Here is a 12,274-nt window from a genome sequence, read left to right as displayed (position 1 = left end):
TTTTTTTCCCTCCACAGGTGGGTTTCTGTTTTGAATTTCTAGATCCAATATAATATAGTTTTGGGCTGGGTTGCTTCTAAGTTCTAAGAAATTCCAGTTTTGCATTCTTCTTGTCTGGAAAATTGGATTTTAATGAATCTAGTTGTGCTATTCTTGATTCTACAACATCAGTCGTTGGATCAATGAAGGCCCACAGATCCAATGGCTGATATTGTGCAATTTAGCATTTCCTAATCCATTTTCACTTGTTTATTGTGTGGGCCATCCTCCATGGATCTAGTTGTATGGACTTTTGGGTATCAAAGGGCTTGGCTCTGATTTGGATATGGTGGGCTTGGGCCATTTTCTAAGGCCATCAACAAAGGAAGGCAGATGAGAAGGGCAATTCTGTCAACTAATTCAAAATACACCTACATAAACACCATGTCTCCCACACATCTACGGTACTATTCCTTATCCTATCTTCTCGCACCCCTTTCCCTTCCCTCCCTCCCTCCCTCCGTCTCTCAAGATGGCCTCAACAACTCTCAGTCTCACTACGCTCACCCTTCGTTCACCGTCTTATCCTACATCCTCCTCTGCTTATCCTGCGTGCCCCACTGTCACTTTCCCCAAACAAACCCTAGAATTCCCACTCCGAACCACCAAACTCTCCGGCCGAGCCACCTTCCTCCGCCCTGTCGCCGCCGTCGACGCGCCGGAGAAGGTTGTTGAGCTCGGGGATCAAATCTCTAACCTAACCCTCTCAGACGCCCAAAAACTTGTCGAATACCTTCAAGACAAGCTCGGTGTCTCCGCTGCCTCCTTCGCTCCCGTCGCCGCAGCAGCCGCGCCTGGTGCGGTCGCGGACGCTCCGGCGGCCCCCGAGGAGAAGACGGAGTTCGACGTCATGATAGAGGACGTGCCGAGCAATGCGAGGATTGCGACGATTAAGGCGGTTAGGGCATTGACGAGCTTGGCTTTGAAGGAGGCCAAAGAGTTGATTGAGGGTTTGCCGAAGAAATTTAAGGAGGGAGTGTCCAAGGAGGAGGCCGAAGACGCCAAGAAGCAACTGGAAGCAGCCGGAGCAAAATGTGCCATTGTTTAGAAACTGCTAATGATTGAATTGTGGTAAATTATTTTTCTGATTTTTGTTTTTGTTTTTGTTTTTTTTTTTGTTTTTTTGTTTTTGGGAGAAAATGAATGTATCTGTTGTGTTGGTAGTTCAACTGTTAGTTCAGTATAGCTTGTACTTATGCTTTGAATTATAATGATTTGAAACCAAAAAGTCTTTTTGAATCTCAATTCTCAATGTTCTGTTCATACATATTGTGTGCATGATAAATTTGGGAAATTAGTCTGGCAATTAGTGAATCATTTTGAATACATGTTTGGCGATGAAATCTATAAAATTAGTACTTAAGTTTTGTTTTATCCTTTTTTTTTTTTTTTTTTACTACATGTGTTTTGCAACCTTTGTGATCAAATATGTAAGCCTTATCATTACTGTGATTAGAAGTGGATTATATACTCTCTAGGCATGAAAAGGGAAGGTCAAAATTTCTAATGGTCTCAATTAATTAGTATGGCTTTAAACTTAACAAGATGAGTTGAATTGTGGGTTGCTCACGTTCAGCTCAAAAAAGGAGCTACGAAATGAACCTTGGTTCATTCATCTCACTAGCAAGCTCAAACATGTTTCTGCTTGAGCTGATCATATTTGAGCCATAGTTGTTTGGTTATCTTTAGTCCTAGACTGTTTCTCTGCTTTCGAAGCTAAGCTCAACTAATTTAAATGAGCTTCAAATGTAATTGAATTCTGCTCATGATATCGGATAATATTTCCTAGCCAATCTCAAGCAAAAATATGAGTAGCTTTGTTTGTCTTACTTCCCTATTGACCAGAACTTGTTCTGGATCATTGCGTTTATCTCAAACAAAATTTGTTCCATTATCCTGTGTACCTTGTATTTTATTTTATTTTACCAGGATAAACTGATGGTAGTTGTATTAGGATAAACTGAGTCATGTTTGAGCTTGTTTGGTATGTTTTCTTTCACAATGTAAGTATCAATTGATAACTGCACAATGACAATTGGGAACCTGAAAACTTCCATCTCTATTTCTTTGGCATGTGTTCATCTTGTTTAAACTAAAATATTTGTTCGTTCTATGTTACTTATAAAATTTATATATACATTATTTGTTCTATGTTATTTTGATGTTATGAAAATGGAAATGTAATTGCAGTCGTGATAAAATATTTTTTGAAAATATCAAATGGTATTTCTCATTCTTCCTGGTGAAGTTTATTCCTTTTTGGGCCCTTTCCGTGGCACTCGAAATTGATTGCACTTATCAAGGATTTTGAGTTGCAAGTAAGAGGTAAGTTGAATTAGGATTTGTTCATGAACCTGCTGAGTTTGTTATATAGACCATGTAAGACATAATTCTACATCAAGTCTTAAAACTTTCTAAAACAACCATTGTAACTTAGTGATATAAAAATGTAATGCACTAAAAATTCTTGCTTAATTACTCTCGCATACAGGTTTTATGTAGGATTGCATAACTGTAATTATGTGATACGTACTCGAATTAGTTAAGAGCCTAATCGAGCTTAGCCTAGTATTGTTGAAATTTGATTATTTAAGCAAATGAGATGGTATTGTATGTTCAAACTTGGTTCATGGGATTGGTAATTGAATTTGATAAGAGTGCCTTAATGAGCTGACCCTGAGACATTCATCAATGGATGAGTTAGTTTGTAGCCACAACAATATGGACTTGATGAAAGGTACTGTTCAAAATGGTAATTGAATTTTCTTTCTTTTTTGAGACCTTGTTCCTTTTATACCTTTAAATTTAGAGACACGAAAAGCCAGTGGAACTGAAAAAACTGGAGGTTTCGGTTCCAAAATCATGGAACAGTTACATTACTTGTGTGTGCATAATGTGTGTGTGTGTGTGTGTGTGTATATATATATATTATAATTCCCCTAGAAATTTCTTCTCATTTCTAATTTCAGTTCTCACGCAACTTCTCAATATTCAACAACAGATTCATCATCATTCAGAGTTTCAGTGAGATTCAAGACTTCTCAATATTTCAGCTCTTTCCCCTCTTTCCTCATCCTCTCTCTTTCTTTATCTTTCTCTGTGTGTGTGTGTGTATAAACATAGTCTCAGCTCTCTCTCTCTCTCTCTCTCTCTCTCGAAAATCTGAGCCCAAAGTTGCACATTATTTATTTGCTTTGTTTCCTTAATTTACATAATCTGCGAGTAATGAGTATAAATCTTTTTCTTTTTTGTCTTCATTGTTGCTTTATGTGTACTTCTTTGTTATTTGTGTTGGGATTTATATGCCCTAGCATAGCAAATTCCTGTTTGGATTAAAGTGATATATGTTCCTGATGTTTCTGAAATATTTATGTTTTATACAATTGGTGAATTCAATGTATTATATTTCGATTCATTATAGAATTGATAGTGTTCATTTGATTACAAGATATATATATATATATATATATATATATATGTACGTGATGGCAATCAATGCAAGATATATAAATAGTAATCATAAATGGTTCATAGTCGGTAATTATGGATGGACTCATAATTAATTAAGATTTGAACTGGATCCGCGTTAGGTTGAGATATATTGCGAGAGCCGTCGTATGCAATTGCTCCCTATCACCGTCATGGCATTTGACTCTTAAGCATGAGAAAATTATAGACTTTTTTATTAATTAATAATTACTTTGATTTGTTCGGCGGATTCTTCGGAATCCTTATACCGACACTTTGGGTAGTTATGTAATTAATAATTAGAGGGTTATATTTTCAATATTTGCATCATTGCTATTTGTATTGATTATGGTTGATCACAAAGTAAATTTGAAGGCCTATGTTTTTAGACAAAATGATTTATTATATATTTATTTATTTAAATTATTATTTTTTGTCAAACAAATGTTTTATTGTGATCAAGGCAGAAATAATCAAAGGTACCAAAATAAATATATTAATTAAGTAGTCAGATTGATGGCATTATTTATCCAATAACTAATTATGCATAGAGGGGTCAAAGTGCAATATTGACTTATAAGTTATTTATTATTTAATTGGAGTTCAATTAATTTCTTTTAGTGGAGTAGAAATTAATTTATGAATTAATTTAATTGGGTCCATGGACCGGGCCAATTATTAATTCATTGTAGCCAATAAAAATAATAAACCCAAAGTATTCTCACTCATAGCCCAACTTGATATTGGAATCATATTAGATTTGAAATATGTGAATTAGAGATTGAGAAGGATTTATAGTTTCCTTTTCCTTATCTTTATGTTGCCTATATATATACATGGTCTATGTATATTTTGGGGGTGATTTTTATGAGAAGGAAAAAGGAATAAATTTTCTCTCTCTAGAAAATTAGGGTTAGTGTTCTCATCTAATGGAGGCTCCCACAAGTCTAGTTTTCCAAGGTCATTCATGGAGGCTTATGAGTGATTCCTAAAGGCAAAACAATTACCAAGAAGATGGAGATCCAAGGAGAAGGCATCTTGTTAAGGGATCTACAATAAGTGAGAACATTCACTTTATAGGAAAGATTTAAAGGTTTACTCAGACCTTTGATGTAAGTAGTCAATCCATTAATTGAATGATACATCATATTTTTATTTTTGCATAAAACTTATATCTATGTGATGAATCAAGATTTATGAATCAAAATCCCTCGAAAAGTTTTTAAAACTTGCACGTTTCCCAACAGTGGTATCAGAGCATGGTTTGATTCATTATTAGAGATCATGATTTTATGAAAATCATCATTCATGGATCCAAATTTTTATATGCATATGTATATATTTTTATATGATCATGATGTATGTATATTTGTGATTGGATGTATGTTGATGAATGTTTGGGCCATGGATGAAGCTCATAGGTTATTGGAATGTAATTTTATCTTTGGATGAATGTAATTAAGGCTTTGATTTAGCCGTTTGAAAGTTCAATGATGTAATTTAATTTTTTCCATTGTATTTCAAATTGTAAATTTATTTAAAGCCATGTAATCTTCATCAAAGGATGCTATGAAGCTTCAAGAAGGTCCAAGAGGGTTAAATTAGGCTTCAGGAATTTTCTGGAATTTTTCAGAATTTTTCTGAAATTTTTTTGGTTTAATTTATATTTTCTGGAATTTTTAAAATATTTTCTTGAATTTTCGGCGTTTTTCCGGTGACCGGAAAATTGCCGGCGGCGAGGTATTGGCCGGAGATAGAAGGACTGATGATCACATGCTTCGCGGAACACAATTATATGGTGCAACTGGGATCTGAGCTTTTGGATGATGGGAAGTTATCCCATGCGGCACAAGGAAGTGCACCTGGCACGTGTGGAACACGCGCCAGGAGGTGGACATGGGCTGGCGCGTGGATCTCACGCGCCAGCCAAGGGAAATTGTTTCCACGCGCCTGGAGGCGCGTGGGGGCTCGTCCCACGCGCTACAGGCGTGTCCCAGCGCGTGGGGGCGTGTGGGAGCGCGTGCCATTACCTGGTGCATGCCCCAGGCGCATGTGAGCACGTGTGGGGCCCTCCGGGCGCATTCCAAGTACTGTTTTGCCTCCGTAAGCGCGTACCAGCTCCCTACAGGTGTTTACAAGCTGTTGGAGGACACCTGTACAATACTTAGAGTAATTAAATGTTAAAAGTTGAATCCATTGGCCATTTAAATTGCTTCTGTCTGTAGTTTGATTATTTATGTGATGCATGGGATAGATAATTGTTGATTAATTACTATTCATGCATTGGATCTATGATATTTAATTAAATGACTTGATTTATATTAATTAAATTATGAAAATTAATTGGATTTGATTACTAATAAATTTGAGGGCACTTATTGGGAAATGAAAATTTATTTTTGTAAATTATTTTTAAAGTGTGCCTCAAATTAAATATTAGTGAATCATTTAAGTCCAAATATTTTCTAAATTTAATTGGATTAAAATCAAGACGTTTTGTATGCATTATATCATGTAAATAAATAAATTCAAAACCCTAATTAGGAATGATTAAAAATTGAGTGGGAGCGGAGATTTTTATACATTGCCCCATGGCCTTCGTTATTAACACCATTGTAATTAGATCTTCAAAAATAAGGCCCCACGCATGATTTGAAAAGTCTTAATATTACAAGAATGGTTATCTCATGAAAATAATAATATTAAATGTTCATTGTAATTAGATCTTTAAAAATAAGGCCCTACGCATGATTTAAAGAGTCTAGATTATAATGACAAGATATTTAATATTTAATTTTTTATTAGAGCTTTAATAACGTTATACACTCAATCTAAAATCAATAGTGTTAGCTCCCTAACGGAGTGATTTACACTAGGTGATTTTAGAAAGGTTAAACATAATCGGGAATCATTTCATATAGATAGACAAGGCATTGTCTTAAGAGATATGGAGATGATGGGATTTGCCCGCCAATAGCAATAATGAATTTCGCCAACCGAATAAGTTATTGGCGTATTGGTTATCCGATTTTTCATGCAGTGGTTAAGGGACCCACATACTATTTTAATGGAAGTGCTCACCTAATAGTAAATGAATATCAACAATAGTAATAATGAACTCCTCCAACAGGATAAGTTATTGACATATTAATTGGTTGATTTATTATGCTACAGAGTTGAGGGACCCACATTAATTAAAAGGGATTGTTCACCAATAATAATAATGATCTTTTGTTCGATTGAGATTTATTATATTATGTGGTTAACAAACTCATTTTAATTTTAAATATACATGACATTATTAATAATTCATCTTGCATATTGTATGAATGCATTTATATTCAGACTAATTATGTCTAATCCATTTTATCCGCTTGCTAATTTCAATGTATGTGGACCTCATTTATAATGACTAGAAAAGGAATTTAGATATTTTATTCACAACGTGGTGGTACAAATGTATTTACTACTCCTAAAAGCTAATCCTTTTACTTTAAGATACCCAAGAGAACATTAATACTTTGAATAAGTGAAATAAGGCAAATGAGATGAATTAGTGCAATATTCTAGAGTTTACCTCGAATACGCTCCAAAGCTAACATTTACATTATTTTATTTTCTTCAAGCATCATGTTAAATGTCAATAAGATATTTTGGTGAGATTAGATAGAGAGTATGCCAAAGTACTATATCAGACTTGAATAGCATCAAGATAGCCTAAGGAACTCCAGTATGAAATCGAATTTTGGAAAATAATTGTTTATTATTTAAAAATTAACTGGAAATCAATAGGGCTGACTTAGGTGGTAAGTTTCAAGGTAAGTTTCAAGTTGACATGATTATTGCCTTGTTACCAAACTCGTTTGACTCTTTTAGAGTGAACTAAATAAGGAATCAGTTTGAGTTCATACTCGCTAATATTCTTATAGAATTGGTAACAGATGAAGGGATAATCAAGAGTATGGCCGTTCCTATCAATCTAACCTAGTCTATACCATCTTCTTCTAGGCCCAAGTGGACGGGCAAAACAAAGAAGAAGGATGATCATAGGACTAGGCTAGCACAAAATATGGGTATCCAAAAGGTTAAAGGGAATAAGGCAGTGTATGTTGAGGGCAAATTAAATAGTTTCTTTTGCTGCTAACGAAGACACTAAAGGACGAACTGTCTAAGCAATGACGTGGCATAGGAAAATATATATTTAATCATTGAGCCATGTTATGTGATTGTATCTATTAATTCCTGATGGATAGATTCTGGAGCCACTAAACATTTTGTGATTCGTTGTAAGGATTTCAGGAATCCAGAAGTCTCGATGATATGGAATATATTTGTACTTGACCTGATGTCAAGGTTGTAGCTAAGTTAGTGGGAGTATTACATCTGAAATTAGAGAGTATGAGGATATTAGTATTAGAGAACTATCTTTATGCACAGAAGTTAGACGCTATCTAATTCTTGTTTCACTTGTGGTTCATAAAAACTGTGTTGTTATTTTGTAAAATTGAATAGATATGCGATTGCTTCTGGTGCATTGAAAGATGGTTAATATACTATAATCACAAACTCTTAAGATTTGCAGGATGTAGAAATTAATGTTGCATCTTCTAGATTGAATGTTAAGAGAAAAATTGTTATTCTTGACTCATTGTATTTTTAATGTCTATTTTTGGGTTGTTATCAATCAAAATGAGATTCAAAGATTGGTCAAAGAAGGTTAATTACCTAGTGAGGCAGGGGAGCCTAAACCAAACTTGTGAACCCTGTTTTGAAGGATAGATAACTCTTAGGGCTTAATCAACCAGATGAAATAGACATAAAGGACAATTGGAGTAGGTACACACAGACACGTGTGGTCTTATGAACATCCAAGCAAGATTACTCACGTTTTGGATAAATTTACTTGTTACGACACAAGTCTTATACTTTTGGTATATTCCGAGAGTGTCAAGATTGATGTGAAGCACAAATTAGGTAAACTTATCAAAACACTTCGATCTGATCGTGTATATGAGTATTTCTTGGGAAAGTGCAAAGACTATATGGTCAATGAGGGTGTTGTGTACCAGTTTTCCGCAATTGACGCTCAATGGATTGAGGTGTCAAATAGGAATAACAGAATTCCACTTAACATGGTTAGATCTATGAATAGTTATGCTACATTATCTCTTTCATTTAAGAGTTTAGCGTTAATGATGTCGATGTGTATTATGAACTGCATTCCATCTTAGTCTGTCTCAAGGATACTGTTTGAGCTGTGTTTTTGACTAAATATTAGTTTGAATCATATGCACATATGGGGTAGTCTTGCATATGTGCGCTTGATATAGACAAGTAAGTTGGAAGCAGATTATAGGCATGCTAGATTTGATAGCTACTCAAAAGTCACTAGGATGGATTATTTTATGATCTCAAAGACAAAAGTTGATTGTTTACACTCACTGTTTATCTATAGGAGAATCATATTATGAATCACTTACCTAGTAGCATAATGTTAGAGAATTTGGTATGAGTACCAGATGTACCACATGTGAACACACTTATTATAGAGATTGAGAATAATATATGAATTCCCTATTGATGCGTTAGCATCATCTACTACACAGATTCTTGCATCGGTACATTAATGTAGTGGGAGGATTATCATCCAACCAACAGAATCATGTTTTTAGGTGAAACCATTATGGACATCCATGTTAAACATGAGTTGGACCCAGTAAGCTACACGGAAGCGTGAACCGATATGGATACAGATTGTTTTGGCGAGTTACTATGAAATCAGAGTTGGAATCTATGTATTCTAATAAATTCTAGGATCTTGTAGAACTTTCTAGTAAGGTGATACCTATGGAAGGCAAGTTAATCTACAAAAAGATACCAGAAGATTTCTTAGCGAATAAATCATGAGTGTACAAGAGAATGTCATTATTTTTCTTAATTCTATATATTGATGACAGCCTACTCATTTATAATGACGTGGAAGTTTTGTCATCAATAAAAAGGTAGTTGTTCAATTACTTTTAAATGAAGGATTTTCAAGATATAAGCTATATTCCTAGGATCAAGCTTTTGCAAGATTAGGTTAAAAGGAAAATAGGCTTATCTTAATAATCCTACATTGATAAAATTTTGACCAGGTTTGGTATGCATAACTCAAAGAATGAGTTCTTACTTTATTGATATGGATTGCTCTCTCTAGTAAGTAGTTTTTCAAGACTATCAAAGGAGATTGAGCAAATGAGACTGGAACAATATGCTTCGGCATATGAGAGTCTCATATATGCTATAGTTTATACCAAACAGGACATCCGCTACATTGTAGGGATAGTCGGATGATATCAGTCCAATCCTGGACTTAATAACTGGTCTGTTGTGAAAAATATCATAAAGTACCTAAGGAGAATCAATGATATCATACTCATTTATGGATGTGATGATATGGTTCTAGTCAGGTATGCTAGTTCTGATTTTCAATCAGAAGTAGATACTATGAGGTTCATGACTTAGTATATGTTCACTTAATGGAAGGGAAATCAGTTGGTAGATTGTTAAGCAGATTTCAACTGCTGACTCAAACCTGCAGGTGGAATACATTGCAGCCTTAAAGGCGGCAAAGGAAGCCTATTGGTTTGATCTCACTGATTTAGAGGTTGTGGAGTATACTAGCCTACCTATTGAACTATGTTGCGACAATAGTGCAGAAGTAGTTCAAACCAATGACCCAAGGTTCTATAGAGAAACAAGATACACTGAGAGGAAGTATCATGTTCTACATGATATTGTCTGGCAAGAAAATGTACTTGTAGCTAGAACATTGCATTGGAATATAACTTTGTTGATTCATTATCAAAGGTGTCATTGATCAATAGTTTTGATCGTCATCTGGATAACATTGGAGTTAGGTGCAATTTGAATTGGCTATGAGGGCAAGTGGGAGCTGTTGGGATTTATATGCCCTAGCATAGCAAATTCTTGTTTGGATTAAAGTGATATATGTTCCTGATGTTTCTGAAATATTTATGTTTTATACAATTGGTGAATTCAATGTATTATATTTCGATTCATTATAGAATTGATAGTGTCCATTTGATTACAAGAGATATTTATATATATGTACGTGATGGCAATCAATACAAGATATATAAATAGTAATCATAAATGGTTCATAGTCGGTAATTATGGATGGACTCATAATTAATTAAGATTTGAACTGGATCCGCGTTAGGTTGAGATATATTGCGAGAGCCGTCGTATGCAATTGCTCCCTATCACCGTCATGGCATTTGACTCTTAAGCATGAGAAAATTATAGACTCTTTTATTAATTAATAATTACTTTGATTTGTTCGGCGGATTCTTCGGAATCCTTATACCGACACTTTGGGTAATTATGTAATTAATAATTAGAGGGTTATATTTTCAATATTTGCATCATTGCTATTTGTATTTATTTTGTATTGATTATGGTTGATCACAAAGTAAATTTGAAGGCCTTCGTATGTTTTTAGACAAAATGATTTATTATATATTTATTTATTTAAATTATTATTTTTTGTCAAACAAATGTTTTATTGTGATCAAGGCAGAAATAATCAAAGGTACCAAAATAAATATATTAATTAAGTAGTCGGATTGATGGCATTATTTATCCAATAACTAATTATGCATAGAGGGGTCAAAGTGCAATATTGACTTAGAGGTTATTTATTATTTAATTGGAGTTCAATTAATTTCTTTTAGTGGAGTAGAAATTAATTTATGAATTAATTTAATTGGGTCCATGGATCGGGCCAATTATTAATTCATTGTAGCCAATAAAAATAATAAGCCCAAAACATTCTCACTCATAGCCCAACTTGATATTGGAATCATATTAGATTTGAGATATGTGAATTAGAGATTGAGAAGGATTTATAGTTTCCTTTTCCTTATCTTTATGTTACCTATATATATACATGGTCTATGTATATTTTGGGGGTGATTTTTATGAGAAGGGAAAAGGAATAAATTTTCTCTCTCTAGAAAATTAGGGTTAGTGTTCTCATCTAATGGAGGCTCTCCCACAAGCCTAGTTTTCCAAGGTCATTCATGGAGGCTTATGAGTGATTCCTAAAGGCAAAACAATTACCAAGAAGATGGAGATCCAAGGAGAAGGCATCTTGTTAAGGGATCTACAATAAGTGAGAACATTCACTTTAGAGGAAAGATTTAAAGGTTTACTCAGACCTTTGATGTAAGTATTCAATCCATTAATTGAATGATACATCATATTTTTATTTTTATATAAAACTTGTCTCTATGTGATGAATCAAGATTTATGAATCAAAATCCCTCGAAAAGTTTTTAAAACTTGCACGTTTCCCAACAATTTGTTGCCTTCCTAATATATTATGGAGTTAGGGTTAAGCTTGTGTGACATTTGGTTTGAAAGCAGGTAATAATAGTTTTTGGACTCAATTATCTTCGCATGTTCCTAAGAGTTCAGTTTGGTTCGATTGGTCCTCACGGTCCTATTTGGTTCTAATTTTTGTGAATCAGTTCGGAATGATTTGGTTTTAAAATACTTTCAAACCTGTCCGAACTGAAGGGTGTGTACAAAGGATAATTTATTGATAATGTTCTTTGTAGTATTGCATGGACTATAACATACTATATCCTTCACAAATAACTCAAGAAAGTTGAGAAATCATTCACAAATTTATTTTGAAATAATTATACTTACCTCACAAATTTTAGCTTTACTGTACATCCATCTCAACATTTGCATT

General features: G+C 34.1%; 1 protein-coding gene across 1 annotated transcript; it reads left to right on the top strand.

The window, feature by feature from the left end:
* Nucleotides 1-455: 455 nt before the first annotated feature.
* Nucleotides 456-1,284, top strand: LOC132284529 (large ribosomal subunit protein bL12c-like). Its single transcript, XM_059786636.1, has one exon. It carries the CDS (start codon nt 512-514, stop codon nt 1,085-1,087), a length of 576 nt encoding a protein of 191 aa, XP_059642619.1. The 5' UTR covers nt 456-511; the 3' UTR covers nt 1,088-1,284.
* The last annotated feature ends 10,990 nt before the right edge of the window (nt 1,285-12,274 follow it).

This window comes from Cornus florida, unplaced genomic scaffold (genome assembly GCF_030987335.1).
Source record: "Cornus florida cultivar Cherokee Brave unplaced genomic scaffold, ASM3098733v1 CherokeeBrave_3.0.0_Hap2_Chr11, whole genome shotgun sequence".
NCBI lineage: Eukaryota > Viridiplantae > Streptophyta > Magnoliopsida > Cornales > Cornaceae > Cornus > Cornus florida.
The sequence above is the reverse complement of the archived record's forward strand: the minus strand, read 5'-3'. Positions and strand labels throughout refer to the sequence as shown.

What these genes read in the sequence shown, in the direction of transcription:
- LOC132284529 (XM_059786636.1), top strand. Translation starts at nt 512, where the DNA reads ATGGCCTCAACAACTCTCAGTCTCACTACGCTCACCCTTCGTTCACCG.